At 49.2% G+C, this 19,572-nt stretch overlaps 3 protein-coding genes across 4 annotated transcripts; 1 reads left to right on the forward strand and 2 right to left on the reverse strand.

The window, feature by feature from the left end:
- Positions 1–26: 26 nt before the first annotated feature.
- Positions 27–11,339, reverse strand: LOC144383111 (uncharacterized). Of its 2 annotated transcripts, XM_078079892.1 has the most exons (11): positions 11,192–11,337; positions 9,975–10,039; positions 6,358–6,488; positions 5,688–5,850; positions 4,571–4,800; positions 1,960–2,038; positions 1,738–1,871; positions 1,446–1,659; positions 1,247–1,340; positions 1,090–1,168; positions 27–818 (listed from the first exon to the last, which is right to left on the reverse strand). In XM_078079892.1, the coding sequence occupies exons 4-11, from the start codon at positions 5,776–5,778 to the stop codon at positions 135–137; spliced, it is 1,605 nt and encodes a 534-aa protein (XP_077936018.1). In that variant the 5' UTR covers positions 5,779–5,850; positions 6,358–6,488; positions 9,975–10,039; positions 11,192–11,337; the 3' UTR covers positions 27–134. The 2 variants fall into 2 exon arrangements, with proteins under 2 accessions (XP_077936018.1, XP_077936019.1); XM_078079893.1 differs by lacking the exon at positions 6,358–6,488 and having other exon boundaries at positions 11,192–11,339.
- On the forward strand, positions 11,300–14,200 carry rps19bp1 (ribosomal protein S19 binding protein 1). Its single transcript, XM_040185590.2, has 4 exons — positions 11,300–11,738; positions 12,974–13,165; positions 13,297–13,394; positions 13,706–14,200. The coding sequence occupies exons 1-4, from the start codon at positions 11,684–11,686 to the stop codon at positions 13,853–13,855; spliced, it is 495 nt and encodes a 164-aa protein (XP_040041524.2). The 5' UTR covers positions 11,300–11,683; the 3' UTR covers positions 13,856–14,200.
- An 814-nt stretch (positions 14,201–15,014) lies between these two features.
- Positions 15,015–18,969, reverse strand: atf4a (activating transcription factor 4a). The gene is made up of 4 exons (XM_040185541.2): positions 18,657–18,969; positions 17,553–17,726; positions 17,060–17,308; positions 15,015–16,326 (listed from the first exon to the last, which is right to left on the reverse strand). Exons 2-4 carry the CDS (start codon positions 17,590–17,592, stop codon positions 15,437–15,439), a joined length of 1,179 nt encoding a protein of 392 aa, XP_040041475.2. The 5' UTR covers positions 17,593–17,726; positions 18,657–18,969; the 3' UTR covers positions 15,015–15,436.
- Between the last annotated feature and the right edge of the window lie 603 nt (positions 18,970–19,572).

The raw sequence follows: 19,572 nt of genomic DNA on the forward strand, positions 1-19,572 counted from the left end.
GAACCCAAGAACAAAGAACTCAAGAATCACAAGCGTCACAAAATACTTTATTTACACACAGCAAAGGAAACAACAGGAAAGATGAATCTGTTCATTACAGCGCGTCCCTCAGGTGACAGAGACGGGGTGTCTCCTCACATGTACCCGTCCCCACAGGGCTCCAGAGGACTGCCGGAGGACATCAGTGCGATCGGCCCCAGAGCCACGCGGCAGAGGATGTGAGGAAGAGGAGGACGAGGAAGCAGGAGGCCGGTGGACTCGGAGGATGCTTTGAGCTCCTCCTCGCCGGCGAGGAGCTCGGGGACTCGCTCGTAGCCGGAGCACACCGGGACGGAGCCCCCGCCTGCCAGCAGCTTCCGGAAGTCCACCCACCCGCCGCCGGCGGCCTCCTCTCCCTCGGCCGCGTTGATGCTGTCCGCCTCCAGGCTCTCCTGGCTGACCTCCTCGCCGCTGCACACGCCCGAATCCAGACTCTGGAGCCTGGCGCGCTCCACCAGGACCTCCTCCGCGCGCTCGTAGTCCGAGACCACCGGCACGGACCCGCAGCCTCTGGAGAGCAGCAGGCTTATCTCCGCCGGGTGGTCCCGCCCGCCGACGGCCGCGTAGGGCGTGTCGGCGGCGCAGGGCGCCAGCGTCCCGGCGGGGTGTGAGTAGCTGGGGTTGGAGAAGCTTTCTCCTCTCAGCTTCTCCGACAGCGCCACCTCCAGGCCGCACGGCGCCACGGCGTCCACGGCAGAGGTGACCTCCATGGAGACCACGTCCCCGGGTTTGGAGAAGGAGGTCAAGGACCCGCCGGGGAGGTGGGGGCTCAGCCAGCTCTGTGGCAGAGAATACAAGAGAACATAAAGCTCTAAATCAGGGGTCTTCAATGTTTTTCAGGACCCTCAAACTGATAAATACAACTCTGTTTCTCAAGAAATCTAAATTTGTGGGGAAAAAATTGGTTGAAAAAAGGAAAAAATTAATTGTCTCATCAACCCAAATCTTTGCGACCCCCCTGCAGAACCTCGGCGGACCCCGTTGAAGACCTCTGCTCTCATACACCCGAGTTGTCATGTGATCTAACAAAGTTCTGAGTCACACGCGCACCTGGAAGTCGACGTCCTGCAGGAAGGACTTGGCCGGGTCGGGGAGAGGTGGACCGGTGATCCTCTTCACCATGTAGAACCTAGAGACACAATGAAGGTTCATGTACACACACGTACAGGTACACACACACACACACACAGGTGTGCAGGTGGCCTACCAGGTGGCTTTGTCCGTCTTGAAGTGGATGAAGAGCAGAAACACAGCGAGAGCCGCAGCAGCACCGAGCGCGCTCAGAACCCCGACCTGAAGATCTGGAACACAACGCGGCGAAGACGTTAACACAGGAAGTCTTCTGTCAACAGTCATTTCTCTTTGTGGTCATTTGGAGTCTCTTTGCGTGACCCGTTGGGGGTTACCTGGCGCCTGTGGTTTTGCTCTTCCTACAGAGGAATCCCATGATGCAACGGGGCTCCAGTCGCTCCAGATGGAATTGGCGTCCTTCATGGCGGCCTTGACTCGGACGCGCGCCTCGTACCTCTGGCCTCGCACCAGCTGGTCCGGGTTCAGCTCCATGCTGCAGTTCCACGAGTGGTCAGCAGACTGCTGCTGGTCTCTCTCCACGGACGGATCCTGGTGGAGCAGAATCGAGCTTTCACAGCGGATCCTTCAGGGTTCGAGACGTTCCTCTCGAAGCGAACGCACACGCACCGTCCACGTCTGGGCCTCGGCCTTCCACTGCAGCTGGGATCTGAAGCTTCCGATCTTTCCGTGCCTGGCGGCTTGGGGGAACCAGGAGACGGTGGTGGAGACCACAGAAGGCTCCGGGGGAGGATGCAGCTTTACTGCAGCGGCACACGGTGTGTTTTAAGGTTTAATGTTCCGAGGTGTGTGTGTGTGTGTGTGTGTGTGTGTGTGTGTCGTAATACTCACTGTGACAAGCCGGCCTGAAGCGAAGCTCCAGAGTCGGTTTACAGCTCAGACGAATGGAGAGCTCGTGGTAACTCTGAAACTGAGGAGAAAAGAACGACGCTAAACATTCATCACTATTACGTCACCAACAAGCTCAATACTTAACGGGGCGGTGAACTCATGATTAAATCTATATATAAATCAGTTCTTCACAGAATGTGCTTTTATAGCTCAGGACTGTGGCAGATCGTCTAGCTACTATCAGCAACCACCAGCTACCACCAGCTACCGTCAGCTACCACCAGCTACCGTCAGCTACCACCAGCTACCGTCAGCTACCATCAGCAACCACCAGCTACCGTCAGCTACCACCAGCAACCACCAGCTACCGTCAGCTACCGTCAGCAACCGCCAGCTACCGTCAGCTACCGTCAGCTACCGCCAGCTACCACCAGCAACCATCACCTACCATCAGCAACCATCTGCAACCGGCAGCTACCGTCAGCTACCGCCAGCTACCGTCAGCTACCGCCAGCTACCGTCAGCTACCGTCAGCTACCGCCAGCTACCGTCAGCTACCACCAGCAACCGTCAGCTACCGTCAGCTACAGTCAGCTACCGTCAGCAACCGCCAGCTACCGCCAGCTACCGTCAGCTACCGCCAGCTACCACCAGCAACCATCAGCAACCGGCAGCTACCGTCAGCTACCGTCAGCAACCGCCAGCTACCGTCAGCTACCGCCAGCTACCGTCAGCAACCGCCAGCAACCGCCAGCTACCGTCAGCTACCGTCAGCTACCGCCAGCTACCGTCAGCAACCGCCAGCTACCGTCAGATACCGTCAGCAACCGCCAGCTACCATCACCTACCATCAGCTACCATCACCTACCATCAGCTACCACCAGCTACCGTCAGCTACCGTCAGCAACCATCAGCTACCGTCAGATACCGTCAGCAACCGCCAGCTACCATAACCTACCATCAGCTACCACCAGCTACCACCACCTACCATCAGCAACCGTCAGCTACCGTCAGCTACCACCAGCAACCACCAGCTACCGTCAGCTACCGTCAGCAACCGCCAGCTACCGTCAGCTACCGCCAGCTACCACCAGCAACCATCACCTACCATCAGCAACCATCAGCAACCGGCAGCTACCGTCAGCTACCGTCAGCAACCGCCAGCTACCGTCAGCTACCGCCAGCTACCGTCAGCTACCATCAGCAACCACCAGCTACCGTCAGCTACCACCAGCAACCACCAGCTACCGTCAGCTACCGTCAGCAACCGCCAGCTACCGCCAGCTACCGTCAGCTACCGCCAGCTACCACCAGCAACCATCACCTACCATCAGCTACCGTCAGCTACCATCAGCAACCACCAGCTACCGTCAGCTACCACCAGCAACCACCAGCTACCGTCAGCTACCGTCAGCAACCGCCAGCTACCGTCAGCTACCGCCAGCTACCGTCAGCTACCATCAGCAACCACCAGCTACCGTCAGCTACCACCAGCTACCGTCAGCTACCGTCAGCAACCGCCAGCTACCGCCAGCTACCGTCAGCTACCGCCAGCTACCACCAGCAACCATCACCTACCATCAGCAACCATCAGCAACCGGCAGCTACCGTCAGCTACCGTCAGCAACCGCCAGCTACCGTCAGCTACCGCCAGCTACCGTCAGCAACCGCCAGCTACCGTCAGATACCGTCAGCAACCGCCAGCTACCATCACCTACCATCAGCTACCATCACCTACCATCAGCTACCACCAGCTACCGTCAGCTACCGTCAGCAACCATCAGCTACCGTCAGATACCGTCAGCAACCGCCAGCTACCATCACCTACCATCAGCTACCACCAGCTACCACCACCTACCATCAGCAACCGTCAGCTACCATCATCTACCATCAGCAACCACCACCTACCATCAGCAACCATCAGCAACCGCCAGCTACCTTCAGCTACCGTCAGCTACCGTCAGCAACCGCCAGCTACCATCACCTACCATCAGCTACCATCAGCTACCATCACCTACCATCAGCTACCACCAGCTACCGTCAGCAACCATCAGCTACCGTCAGATACCGTCAGCAACCACCAGCTACCATCACCTACCATCAGCTACCATCACCTACCATCAGCTACCACCAGCTACCACCAGCTACCGTCAGCTACCGTCAGCAACCGCCAGCTACCGTCAGATACCGTCAGCAACCGCCAGCTACCATCACCTACCATCAGCTACCATCACCTACCATCACCTACCACCAGCTACCACCAGCTACCGTCAGCTACCGTCAGCAACCATCAGCTACTATCAGCAACCGTCAGCTACCACCAGCTACTGCATTTATTCCCTCAGTAAACATCAGAAACAGGAGTTCATGGTCTCAGTTTCAAGTCCTCTTCAACACAGCATGATGTTCATTTCAAACAGACCATGAAGCAGGGGATGCTTTAGGGCGGGGCTAAACAATGATTGACGTTTCTCATTAAGTCAATCATTGTTTAGCCCCGCCCTAAAGCATCCCCTGCTTCATGGTCAGCCATGTACGGTCACTTCCTGTTCACTGGTTCAATCATCTCGCCGCTGATCACTGACATCACAGTGGAGCTCCTCCCACTCACATTGTAGGCTTTTTGAAAGATCAGGTGGCACTTCTTCAGCCTCGGCGTGGAGGTGCTGACCGGCTCCATCTTGCAGGAGCTGTTGTAGTTTCTAGATGAAATGCTGGAGGGGGGGGTTGTCCACGTCTTTTTTTCGGCCAGGACTGTGCAGGCGTTTTCCTCAGACCAGCCGGTCCACACGCAGGTGATGGAGCGGTTGTAGTCGCTGAGGCAGGTGAGCTCCGCTCGCTCTGATGGGGGACAAACACAAAGGTTTGCTTCAAAAGATGTCGCAAAGACCAGCGATCATGAAGGAAATTAAAGTCAACAAGACTCAGTCAGTCCAGGTAGCCAACGCCACATCATCCTCACTTGAGATCACTAAAGGTGTGCCTCAGGGCTCGATCCTAGGACCTATTTTATTTTCTATTTATATAAATGATCTTTGTGTAAATGTTTCAAATGCGGCCTATCACTTTTATGCTGACGACACTGTTATTTATTGTTGTGTGTCCTCGGTTGTGCTTGCATTTGAGTGGTTACAATCTGCTTTTAACGCCGTACAGGACCGCCTACAAAACCTCAAATTGGTTTTAAATGCCAACAAATCAAAATTCATGGTGTTCTCAAAAGCTCCTTACTCAAATGAAATGTATCTTCTGTAAAAAACTGCCCAAGGAAACCCAATCGAGATTGTCACCAATTATAAATACTAAAGCTCTTTTAAATCACATATTGAAAACCTGGTAAAAAGTGAGACTAAGGCTTTGCTTCTTCTACAGAAATCGCTTGTGTTTCTCTTTGAGAGCACGTAAACCGCTTGTCTCGTCAACTCGTTTACCTTTGGTTGACTATGGAGATGTGCTGTACATGCTGTATGTGCTTCGTCCAAAAGCCTAGCAGCTCTGGACACGTACATCTTCACTCACGCATCACTGTCAGCTTTATATGACGTCTGGGTGGCCATCTCTGATCTATAAGCTCTCCTCGGTATGGTCCAAATGGACAGACAACAAAAATCTATTGAACGGTGCTTCTGCTTTTGACCATTTTTTCTTTGTACCAAGTCGCCCTTGAAAATGAGATCTCGATCTTTACCTGGTTAAATAAAGGTTAAATAAAAAATAAAAGCACCGACCGTTGTCCGAGACGCTGGGGCAGTTGTCTCCTGCAGCGGCGCACAGCAGAAACAGAAGGACCAGCAGAGCTCCTCCTTTACTCCTCTCCATCCTCCTCCGGCTGATGGGGGGTTGCTCGGTTTAGAGTCAGTGTGTCTTCACTGCTTCCAGCGTCTCCTCATCCTGTGCAGCGACGACACACACAGCGCCAGGTTCATTTCTGCACGCACACACAAACACGCACACGCACACACGCACACGCCTGACCGCAAACACTGAAAGAAGCAGGTGTGAAACCGTCAGGTGGTGAAAAAACTGAAGTGGAGCCGTTTCGGATTCTGAGCTTTACTTCTGTGACTCTGACGCTTTTAATCCCACCGGGTGAATCTGCTCTGGGATCAGTGGTAAAGCTCCTCCAGCATCGCCCCCCACCCACATCACCTACACCACCCGCCCCACCTACACCACCCGTCCCCACTTTGCTACTTCTGGGTACCATTCTAACGAGACCCAACAAAGGTCCTCAGCTGGACGCCATAAACCGGTGATGTCATAGCCGGCATAGAGGGACAATATGTACATGAATACACACATACACACACATACCCACACACACACACACACACACACAGGATTATGTCCGTCAAACAAACCAAAGCAGTGGAAGCGCGAATGATTCAGAAGCCTCACCTGCTGCATCCGTCACACAGCGAACCTCTCAGCTCCTCTGTGGTGCTCTGCGTGAGGACGGGAGGAGCATGAGGGGGCCGAGGGGGCCGAGGGGGCCGAGGGGGGCGTTCTTCTAGCGCTCTGGCGCTCTTCTAGTAGCCGACGTCAGAGACAGATAACGTCAATCACAAGCAGAAGCCAGAGGAGCAACATAAACATCTCATATCTCATTCGCCCTTTTATACAATAAATAAATACAGCCGACTGCAAACCCACAACCACAGACACACACACACACACACACACACACACACACGCACGCACGCACGCACGCACGCACACACACACACACACACACACACACACACACACACACACACACACACATACACACACACACACATACACATTCACACACACACACACATACACATTCACACACACACACACACACACACACACACACACACACACATTCACACACACACACACACACACACACACACATTCACACACACACACACACACATTCACACACACATACACATTCACACACACACACACATACACATTCACACACACACACACACACACACACACACATTCACACACACACACACACACACACACACATTCACACACACACACACACATTCACACACACATACACACACACACACACACACACGCACACACAGCCCTCATATATAAAAGCTAACTTTAATGCACTAAAACTACCTAAACCCTTCATTCGTGTCTCAAATCAACTCATTCTATCAGAACAGGTTGAGCCAACAAACACACTTTGTCACCCACAACACAACGACCTGACAAACACTAACAACATGAAGCTTATACAATGTTTTCTTGTGTAAAACAAGGACACGTCAATACATGTTACTGGAATGAATCAGACATGATGCAGAATGCTTCAATGTATTTCATGTCCTTTATTCATTTTTTATTTGTTTGCACGGAGTAATTCCAAAACACAAGAATTTGTAAAGACACCATCCACTGGTCCTGATACAGTAGTGATGCTGATCTACTCGGTCTTCTCTATTCGGCCACAGCTTCTAATCCACATCACATCTCATGTCATCAGGTCAACACACCTGGGACAGAACCTTCTGGCATCCCTGATCCATCCCTGATCCCTGATCCCTGATCCATCCCTGATCCCTGATCCATCCCTGATCCCTGATCCATCCCTGATCCCTGATCCATCTGCACACACACACACACACACGCACACACAGCCCTCATATATAAAAGCTAACTGAGTTCTAGATGAGAGAAGGCGCTCTGATGGCTGTTGGCTGTTGTTTCTGAGCGGGGGGGGAAGTTGGGTCATGGGGTTTTAATAAAGGTCAGAATGGGGTTTTTCTGAGAACTCAAATGTTCCATTACACTGTGACAGGTGCACTTCCTCCCAGCGCACTTCCTGTTCTTAAAACAGCGCTCATCCGATCAGTGTAGATAACTGTAGAGCACATGCTTTACACACGCGTGTGCCTCACAGGGGGAGAAGTGAGGGAAGCTGAACTTCTCTTCTCCACCCTCACCTGTTCCTGAATACGTGTTGGATCATCACATGTTGGATGAAGACCAGACCACTGAGGCAGAATCACAAAGTGAGCAACACAAGCCTCTGGTCTTTAACTTTAAGTTCTCCTCCGCTCTCATCACTGGTACCGGTGGCTCATCCAGTTCTAAACATGGTGCTCACGTACCGTGCTGTGAATGGATGGGGTCCAGCTTACATCCAGGACCTGGTCCAACCCGACACCCCGACCTCTGACCTCTCCGCCCTGCATGTGATAAACTGCTTGTTCCTCCTCACTGAGAGCAAAACACTGAGTTTGTTTCCTTATGGTTGAAATGTTCTTATTGTAAGTTGCTTTGGATAAATGTGTCAGCTTAATGACATGTGATGTGATGTAATGTGATGTGATGTAATGTGATGTGATGTAATGTGATGTGATGTAATGTGATGTGATGTAATGTAATGTAATGTGATGTGATGTAATGTGATGTGATGTAATGTAATGTAATGTGATGTAATGTAATGTAATGTAATGTAATGTGATGTGATGTGATGTGATGAAGCCATCCCAACAGGTACAGTGGGACTCAACGTGTTACCATGGAAACAGTGGAGCCCCCCCCCACCTCAACACATACATACAAACGCATGGACGTAGTGTAGAAGTGTCAAGTAAACAAGTAGACTTAAGCACACTACAGGTAGATGTACTTAGTTATATTCCATCACTGGAAGAGTGAAGATGATGACTGAACATATTTCTTTACGTTTACACAAAGTTATCAACCAAATGAAGTCAGTGATTATGATCAAGTCATCTTCCTCATGTGATCCCAAAAAAATAAACGATTTGTGCAAAGTCCAAAAAAGAAGAGTTTAAGATTTTGGCCCTAAAGCGTCCCCTTCTTTATGGTCTGTTTGACTCTACATGGACCATCGGTCACTAAATGAACATCATGTTGTGTTGAAGCAGACGTGAAACTAGAGACTGAGACCATAAACTCATGTTTACAATGTTTACTGAGGGAATAAATCCACAGAGAAGTAGAGTCATTTGCTCATAGACGTCTATGGGAGCAGAGGAGTCGCCCCCTGCTGGTCACTACAGAGAAGTACAGTCATTTCCTCATAGACGTCTATGGGAGCAGAGGAGTCGCCCCCTGCTGGTCACTACAGAGAAGTACAGTCATTTCCTCATAGACGTCTATGGGAGCATCACACACCGTTTTCATGTCAGACAATATTTCGCGGACCGGCCAAGAAGGTCCGGCAGAATAACTGAAGAACTGAAGGTTTGCAGCTTGAGCTTCATGAGGGATGCGATGTTTGGATGACTGAAGATGTATCTGGTGATCAGGAAGACCTCACGTCTCCAGTCTCCATGACTCCGTGCTCCTCACCTCCCTCACCGAGATGCGCGTGTTTGTTCTATTTTCATAGTTTTTTCCGACCCTCGGACTTTCCCCTCCTAGCCGGCACATAAAAACCGAAACTCTTCTTCTCTCACTTTCCTCTAAAAAAAACACACAAACCACTTCCTCCCGCCGCCTCTTCCCAGAACGCTACCGCTGCTTCTGATGAAAGGGTGACTCACTGCATCGAGAGACGCTCTCTTATCTCCTTTTACTTCTGGGACAGCTGATCACAGTCCTTCTTCTTGTTTGATTCAATTGAGAATACGATGACGTTCCGTCCTCGAGTCAAACAGTGACGTGATGGTGAGATTGTGACCTTTATCAAAACTAAAAACACCAGAAGTCAAATAAACTCTTCATTTGAAAGAGTTTTGTTGCCACGGTGACACACTTGTCACCTTGGACTACTTCCTGTCATCACAACATTAAAACCAGTGGAAACTGGAACCAACAATACGTACGCTATTACAAGAGGTGGGTTTTTTTGTATTTAAATGTTAGAAAAGTCTTTCACATCATCTGTAAGCAACGTTTATCGGTCCTCGTCTTCATCCTCCTCTTCTTCTTTCTGTCTCAGTCGTTCTTCCCCCTGACAGATTAAAGTTGATCCGCATCATGAAGACCCCCCCCCCCCCCCCCCCCACCGATGATAATAGATATGGTTGATCAGGTCCTACCTGCTCCTCATTGATCGGTCCCCATGTGGACTCCAACACCAGCCAGTGACGAAGAGGAGAAGCTTCTGAGTGAAGAATAAAAAGGGAGGTTAGTGTGGTTTCTCCCTCTGAGGTTCAGGAAGATGAGGAGAGGAAGAAGAAGGAAGAAGGGATGGATATGTTCACCTCTTTGGACCTTTCTTTCTGCTGCTCTCATTCTCAATAACAAGAAGGTCCTCTCAGATGGAGATGGAGCAACAGATCAGAAACTCTGATGATCTACGAGGTTAAATCGAGGTTTTTGTGGCTGGAGTCTGGTGCTTTTGAAGAGAATACTCTGGAACTGGCTGACATACGACCAGAGTTTAATAAAAATACTAATTTAATACCCTCTTCACACACGTGCAAAATGCTATTTATGAAGGTTTTTACATGATGAAAATAAATAAATAGGACTGCAATCAAACGAAAGATTGTTGCCAGTTGTAAGAATTATTAGTCTGCGTTATCTCCTTTGGCAAAGGAAGCTCCAGTGCTTCCTAGGCTGAAGGAGATAGGAGAAGGAAGCATTGAAGCAGCCTTAACGTGGAGAAGGTTCATAGTGAGCGAGGAATGTGCTGAAGACGCTTCAGCTTCGCTCTAGCGCCCCCTCGTGGTGGCACCAACAACAGCCCACAACCACAGTGACGCCTAACGGCAAGGCGATGACGTCACCAGCAGTAAGCGCTGACGCGATGACGTCACCAGCAGTAAGCGCTGCCGCCATCAGCGGTTTAATAAAATGAGAGGGATCATTGTCAATAAAAAAAACAACATTTTAACAAATCTTAAACACTTTAAAACATTAGAGAGATTCTGCTAATTATGTATTAGAATTTGTATTAATCAAGATTGAAATACTTTAATATTGTTTTCCTTTCTCTGATCTATTTAGAGGTGTTGCTCTATTTAAAAAACCCTTCTTCGGAGTGAAGGGAAACGTTCATTGGACTTTAGATTTATCCTAAATTCACCAGAAGTTACCGTTACACATCATTTCCACATGTAATCACAACGTTACACAGAACTAATGATTGACTTGATATATCGTTTAACAGGGTTCTCTAGTTTTCAAGAAGTGACACTTTGTGTCGGTGGTGAACGTTACGGACGTTAATATGAATCTATGAGACCTTCATGTTTAAACACCTTTAAACACCATGACGCAGTGGCTCCTCTTATCAGACACACAAACTCACCGTTATCTGCTGCCCCGCGGCGGGATTCACACCGACAACCTGCGTGATCTTCACGCGGCTTCAAGGGACGAACCCACGGGAAGTTGCGCGCTTCCCTTTCGTTCACGCGCCTTCTGATTGGCTGCTGGGGTTTCAGCCCGCTTGCGCCTGAATATTGTAAATTAATAGATAACAAACAGCTTTATTTGTGTTTATATGATTATCTGAGCGTGTGTGTGTGTGTGTGTGTGTGTGTGTGTGTGTGTGTGTGTGTGTGTGTGTGTGTGTGTGTGTATTCACACGTTGGCAGCATCGGACGCAGCTCGAAGTCGTCAGGGTGGAACTTGACGCATTCTCGCTGTTTTCTCCCCGGTTGCCTTTGCCGGTGCACACCGGAAGCTCGCCGGATGTTGACGGCCTCACGTTGCTGTTCGGAGTTCTACGCGAGTCCTCGTTGATGTCTGACACTTAACTGCGGGACGTTCGGACAAAACCTCTCATAATTCCACCGGCATGTCGGCGTCGTTGGTCAGAAGAGGACTGGAGCTTCTCAAAAGTGACGTCAAAGGTCAGATTAGCCCGCTAGCTCGCTGGTTAACATTAGCGTGGCTATCATTAGCATGGCTAGCATTAGCATTGGCGTTTCATCGTCACAGTGAAACATACTCTCAGGAATCAGGAAACATTTATTAGCCAAAATATGTCAAACATACACGGAATTTGTCTTGGCGGTTAGTGCGCGACAGTAGACAGACAAGACAACAGTGCACAAGTAATAAAATAATAAAATAAAGTGGGATGAAATGCTAATGCGATGGGTTAGTAGAATAAGGCTATGGGTTAGTATAAAACAAGGGAATAAAGTTAAAAAAAGTTAAATATTAAAAAGTTAAATAAATAAAAAAATATTAAGCATAAAGTGCACTAACAAACAAGTAACAGACAAGAGACAAACTTGTAAAAGTCCAACGTACGACATGGCGCTAACTTTACTTAGTTGGGTTTTATTTGTTATCCATTATAAGCTACTTCATGTGGAATTAAGAAGTCAACTTGAAGATTATGTATTAGTATTATATTTATTTATATATTATCACATAATATAAAGTCTTAACCGACAACCAAGTTAAACCAAATAAACATGTTATATTAATGAAGAATGCTGCATTGTTTTTGTTTACACAGAACAAATAAGCCAATTAGTTCTTTATTTATACACAGAATCAATCAATGATTAAGATTTAAGTATTTAAAGATTCTTTGTTTGTGTGAAATCATTTTACACGTCTGTTAATTAATTAATCATAATTAATTAACAGCTATCCCAAAAATCCCATTCAACATTTATTCATGTTAATACATGAATAAATGTTCTGAAAACAATGCAATCAATTTCAGTAAAAAAAGTAGTAGTAAATTAATTTAGAAAACTATAAATACATACATGTTTTGAAATGTCGTGTGAATTTAGAAGAAATATGTAATATATATTTTAAGGAATGAGGGCTGTGTAACGCTTCACAATGAAGATACTATGAGCGGTGAAGCGCAATCACACTTCATTTGAAATAGAATCGTGTTTAGTGGAGCGACCAATCGCTGGCTCTCATTAATATGTCCAAAGACCCAAGATGGCGGCGCGTGCACCATGCGAGGCTCAGTGTCTCCAGACCTTTCTATTCTTGTTCCTATGTACCACATAGATTCACTCTGCACTCTATCTGCTCTCTTGCACTTCTGGTTAAAGTTGAATGTAATCATCTGACAGCAGGCTGTGTCTTTCTGTCCGTCTCCACCTCCCAGATGTCCGTGACGCGAAGAAGAGGAAGCAGCAGCAGCAGCGGCGGCAGCGGACTCCCGGCTCCTCCACCGTGATGGAGCTGGTGAGCACCAAGCGGCAGGGAGTCACGCGGCAGGTGAAGCGGCTGCAGGGCCGCCTCGGGCCCGGCAAGAGCAAAGCCACCGTCAAAGACAAGAGGATCAAGTCTGCAGTGGGTCAGTCTGGTCCCGGGTCTGGGTCTGGGTCTGCATCGGGGCTCGATGCATTAAAGTAGTCCCTGTACGATGATCCTTTTATTCATCTGAACCACCTCTTCCGCTGTGTTTTTATTTATTTTTCGCTGCAGAGGAGTTCAGGAAGAACCAGTGGAAGAGTCACATGGCCGACAACCTCAAGTACTTCATGGGAGCCGACGATAAAACGCCCGACTCCGACACTGTGAAGGTAAGAAAGCAACTGCGTTTGTCGTCAACGGCAACAGAAAAAGGATCTTTAGATCCTGATGGATTCGTGCCGTTAATCCAACGTGTTTGTCAGTAGATTATTTAGCGTGATGAGTCTCAGCTTGTCTTAGTTATATATTATATTTATTAGCCAAGTCACATGTAGCCAACGTAAATGTTACACGCAACAACGTTACGTTTTTTCCCCAATGTGTTTTTTCGTGCAGCGACTCGTTGAATTAAAGGAGTTCTCCTTCTCGTTGTCTCTATTCGCGTTGGTAAAAGGCTCTTTTGATTCCGGGTCTCCCTCAGATCCAGAGCCACAACCTGGGGCGGCAGTCGAGGAATCGCCCGGAGCCGCCGCCCAAGAAGGTGGAGAAGGTGGAGTCTCTGTTCACGGAGGAGGAGTTCCAGCAGTTCCAGAAGGAATACTTTGGCAGGACTGTCGAGGAGAAGAAATGAAGCGCACCGTTAAAAACACACAGACCCTTCAGGCCTCGGAGGAAACGCCGAGCTGCTGCTGCTGCTCACGCCAGACCGTCTCTTCAGCGAATGCACGAGCACAACGTGTGCGTCGTTGCCTTCAGCCGATTCAAACGCTGCGGATCTCCTTCGGTTCTTCAAATGGAAATGAAAAGTAAAATAGTCGTTAGTTCTACTGTGTGGACGACACGCTGAAGACGTCTGTGGACTCTTTTCCTGTTATAAATACCACATTTCTGCACTGATCAGTCTGTTCTTAGTGAAGTAATGTAACTAAAGTGGGAACCAACTAACCAGAAATAAAACGCTTAAGTGAATCCTGAAGGCGGATGATGTCATAAGAGAAGTGAGAACGTGTGAGGACACAACAAACATCTAACTTTCTCATGCGCAATAACGGTTCGTACCCTCAGCCAACCACCAGGTGGCAGTAAAGTTCCCTGATGAACACCTCTGACCTCATTCATGAACAGTCTCCTCCCCTTTGTATATAAATAGGTTTAGACATCAGATCTATAAGTTAATTTATAGTTATTGATTTGAGGACTACAAACTGGGAGGCGTCCGGTTGGGTTTCCTTCTCTGAACCGACAGCATCGAACAAAGTTCTTGAACTTCGACTTTCATGTGTACAAATCCCCAAACGTGACGAGCTGGAATCAAAGAACGCAGCATGTTTGAGACACTTCATGTTCAAAACTCATTGAACAGTTTAAATGTTGTATACGTAAAGTCTATCATTAGATTACGATAGCGTGAACGTGACTAAGCCGATAAGTTTAACCTGATCCAAAAGGCAGAGCGTCATAAAGTTCCTCCTTTAGGGAGACTCCCAGTGGCTTTGACCCCACGAAACAGGACTAGAGGTTTAAATTTGTCACTTTCTCGTAACAGTCCGACCAGCAGGATTCATTAAACCAATTAGATTAGTTTGTATATTTAAGCTTCAACTTTACTGATCGCGGGAAATTTTTAGTTAATGAGCTAAAAGAAAAAGTAACTTCTTTAGGATCAATGATTAGTCATTAGGGATTAATTTACAGACGTCTGAAAAGTTTCTTTAATATTCATCTGAGGTGAAATGTTGTACATCTGCTTCCTTAAAGGCTCTTTGGGACCAAACGAACAGTCGAGACACTTCAGAGTACCGATAGATATTTATTAGAAAAAGAGCAAAGTCAAACAGCTGAGCTTCTGATGACGTCATCAGGCCTTTAGTTAAATAAACTACCAGTACGCAGGAGAAACTATGTACACAGAACAAGTAACAGGATTCATCGATACTTTGAGGCCTCTTTCTGGACGTGAAGCTGAAGAAGAGGAAGGTGGACAGGAGGCGACTCTGGGTAAGAGGGAGGAGTCGCTTCCTGAGAGCTGATCTGGGATCAGATACTGGGAGGGAGGGGGGGGGGTTGTTGAGTCTGTACTGCAGTGAGACAGAGGGGGAGGAACAGATGCACCACCCTTCATACCAACATCATCGACTTCCAGGAGCTTCTCTTTGCTTCCAGCCGTTTAACTCTTCTGCTGATGGAGTTCCACTCGTTCGTCTCTCGTCCGCTACGCCACCGAGCTGGACTTGACGCGGCGCTTCCGGACCTCCTCCATCAGGTCCTTGAGGTACTGGATCTCTCGGCTGATGGAGTCCGCCTTGTCCGACAGCTCGCCGTTCCTCTTCTCCAGCTCCTCGCACTCAGTGTTCAGCAGGTCCTGCTCCACCCTCTTCTTCTGTCTGTAGCGCGTGGCCGCCGTCTTGTTCTGCTCCATCTTCTTCAGCTTCTTCTCCACCTTGGGAGCGCCGGACACAGATTTGACCTTGGGGGTCTTGGTGGTGGAGGAGGGCTCTGGTTTGGAGTAGGGTTTGGTCCTGGAGGACCCGGCGGTCAGAGGCTGGAGGCGAGCAGGCGAGCCGGCAACGGACTCGATGCCGGAGTCGCTGTCGCAGTCGCTTGGTGGGGGCGGGATGGCCGAGGGGTCGGGGATGGAGACGAGGGGGGGCTCGTCCTGGTTGGCGACGACCACAACCAGGTGACCAGAGGTGGGAAGAGACAGCACGATGGGGCTGCTGGTCAGAAGGACCTCGCTGGGACCTGGAATGATGGCGGCGGAGAGGCGCGCTGGCGTTTTCTCGGCGTCCGGGACGTCCACCTCACTGCCCAGCTCCAGGGTGGAGGCCGGAGACGGAGGCTCCGCCTTCGCAACCTGCTGGTCGGGGGCCACCTCGGCGCCCTCCAGCGAGGGGAGCGGCATGCAGAGCTCCAGGCCGCCATGTGGCGAGGAGACCGACGCGTTGAAGGAGTCGACGTCCAGATCCACGTGGGAGTCGAGGGAGGCCAGCAGGTCCTCGGGGGAGCTGGGACACTCGTCAGACGAGCCCATGAGGGAGTCCAGGTCGAAGCCGCTCAGGTCGATCTTCTCCGACATCCAGTCCATGCCAGCGAACGCATCATCTGCAGACACGAGCGGATTCAGTCATTCCAAGTGAATCAAACCGCGAGGAAGCAAATGAGAATGAAACATTTGACACATTGAACGTTACAGCAGGAAGGCAAATGGTCACAAGGAGCTTTTCCCCTGCAGACGCAAACACGATCATTAGAATGAAATTATGAAAATAAAGTAAATCATTTGCCTCTAAAATGTAGTTTAGTACAAAGTATCAGATTAAGTATTGAAAAATGTTACGTGGCAACTTTGTTGTGACCGAGTGAAAGCTCGATAAGTTTGTCCTGAGAATCAAGTAAATCTGAGTAGTTTGTGACTCATGTGAGCAAATATTCAGACACCACGATGACCGTCCCAAATGATCGTTACGGTCACAGCGACAAAACGAGACGTTGTGAAACAACATTCTTCAAAACCAGTTTAAACCAGCTGCTAGAAGCCACTGCCCTTCATAGCACACACACGCCTTTTATTGTCAGGTTTGACTAACAAATGGCACATCGGTAACGTGGCAGTGGGGACATTGAGTCTTTAAAAAGGGTCATCGAGTACAACTGAATCACAATGACTAAGCAAAACACTGAAGAGTCTTTATTATATTCACCAACGGCCTGAACATCATCGTTCTGAAGTTTACGAGCTCACGCGGTGGAAAACGTTCAGTCTCAAGTTCTTCGATCAAAGACGTTTCTCAGAGTGTGAAACCCGCTCGGCTTTCTGATCATTTTCAAGTCTCACCGTTTCCGTCGTCTGGTCCAATGGTGGCGCTGAGCAGGTCGCCGGCTCCCAGCCAGGGGAGGGACGGGGAGTCCGCTCGGGCCTTGGTTCCCAGGAACAAGGAGGGGGGAGTGGGGGAGACAGGAGGGGAGGAGAAAGAGAGGGGGGGCGAAGCTGGTGCCTTCCCCTCTAGAGAGGAGGAGGGAGAAAGAGCTTCTTCATTTTGGTCCAGAAGGGGCCCCATGGGGTCAGCCGTCAGAAGCGAGGGCCCTGAGGAAAAGAAGAATCACCACATTAAGCGGACGCTTTTATCCAAAGACTTTCATAACATTTCTAACCCGTGACTCTTTCGTCCAGGGAGCAATTCAGGGTCTTTCTCAGGGACACTTCAACGTGGGACATGGAGCAGCTGGGGCTCCAACCGCCAACCTTGCGGTTCCCGGCGCCCCCGATCATCCCTAACGTGCCCTAACGTTTTGTATCGGTGGTTCTGAAACATTTGACATAAACCAACCTAAGTACAGGGCCTCCGCGGCCAGCGGGCAGAGGGTCATGGCTGTGGCTGATGGTCGCTGTCGGCCGTGTGGCGGTGAATAAAAACACAGGCGAGTCTGACAGCGTCAGGGAGTCCAGGGGTTCGGTTCTGCTGGCGAGGGCAGCAAAGCTGAGGGTGTTTGCCGATAGAGACCTGTGAGAAAGAGAAATGAAGGTTACGAGGAGAAAAATGTTCAATGTGTGCAGAAAAACTGAAATCTGACGGGGAATATTTGTAAAAACACAACTGCATGATTGAAACATACATCTCAATCTGTATAAATGGAAAACTACACATGCTTGTTGCATTTTTCCCCCAATAAACTATTATGTATATTTGCTTTATTGGTGTTAATCCTCACACTTTAATTTGAATATTTGCATCATTGAAATGTTAACAGAACGGTTCTCTGTGAGCCGCTTTGGTCGTTAACGTCTAACATACGGAGGGGGGGCGGGTCTATATTTAGGCCGATCCCTGCCACTGAAGTGACAAGACGGCGTCATGGAGACACGCTCCTCCCTCACACCGGGGACAACATTGCCTAATTTGGGCATGCCTGGGCCCGCTGGCCCCGCCCTCCTGGCGGGTCGCCGTAGAGGTGTGGGCGGGGAACCGCCATTTTCACAACAAGGAGCCGTCCGACGGCCGGGAGAAAGGGGGGAGCGCCCGCGTGCGCCATTTTGAACACACGCCACGTTGTCAAGCGTTTTAATTACAACACAAACACTGTAAATGTTGGAAGAACGGCCGCGTTGTCGCGTAGGAACACCTACAAAGTGTTTAAAATGGAGGGGCTTTAAAAGTCATGGTCGTTAACTGACACGACGGTTAAAAAGAATATCGGGGAGGGCAAAGTTGTCCCCGCCGGCGGGAACTTCCTTCACTGACAGCCGGCAGTTTGACCCCATCGCCGGGTACTGAGCAGGAGAAGTTCCCTTCGGGATTCACGTCCCGGCTCTCGTAAAAGCCAACAGCACATTAAACACAGGTCTGTTAGCATCACTAGCTAGCGCTAGTCCCAATGACGCTGAGGCTCTCGCGCGGGTTTAAAACTGCTGATAGCAAGACAAAAACACTTACGCCATTTTGCCGGAAATAGCCAGTGCACTTAGCCGCTGCACTGCCGGGTTGTTGCCGATGCGAGGAGAGCCGCTGCACGCCGTTAAGCTGACATTTTGACGCGGGCGCGCGTTCACTGAGAGGTGGACGTTCGTGGAGCGGAGCGAGGCGAGGAACCGCGGCCGGAGCGAGTCCCTGTGCTATATGTACGCAGCCGAGCCACCGCCCGTCATGTGCGTCCGCGGTGTCACTCCGCGGGGGCGGGTTTGTTTTATGCATCGGCGCGTTCCGACCTCTCAGAGGAAACGTGTCAGCACGTGGTGAATGAACACCGAGCTGCATCACGCACAGCGGCGCGCTGCTCCGCTCGGGTCGGGTCGGTGATTGGTTGGAGGCGCGACGTCGAAACACAGCTGACGAAATAGACCCACATTGGGCATTAAACACGGGCCGTTTGTGAGATGTAGGTCAGCTGGAAAACGTCAACATTAGAAAGGAAACAGTCTTTAGTCTTACATGTCAGTGACCGATGGGGGGTTATGTTTGATTACATTTTTTAAAGGACAATAAACGTCTTTTTTTTCTTCCTTTGAGAGAAAATTAGAAAATGTCCTCTTTCCATTGGAACATATGTCTTATTTCATTTTTATAAATACAAATATGTTGAATTTTTTTACTTGTTTTTACATTCGAACATACTTTTGATGCATTTTAGAAGCATGTATGCGATTAAATGAAGTCTAACTAGTTCCGTTTTATATTTCTTAGGTTAATATATATCTAATCTAATAAGCTTGACGTAGTCACTTAACAAAGTTAACAAGTGGAAGATAACTTTCACACATGTGTATTCATTGCCTTTCAGCTGTTCTTAACCGCCCTTCTGCACAATAACTACGCTGGAGTTAATTTTTACTTTACTTTATTATGTCTTAGA

This window comes from Gasterosteus aculeatus, chromosome 9 (assembly GCF_964276395.1).
Source record: "Gasterosteus aculeatus chromosome 9, fGasAcu3.hap1.1, whole genome shotgun sequence".
Taxonomy (NCBI): Eukaryota; Metazoa; Chordata; class Actinopteri; order Perciformes; family Gasterosteidae; genus Gasterosteus; species Gasterosteus aculeatus.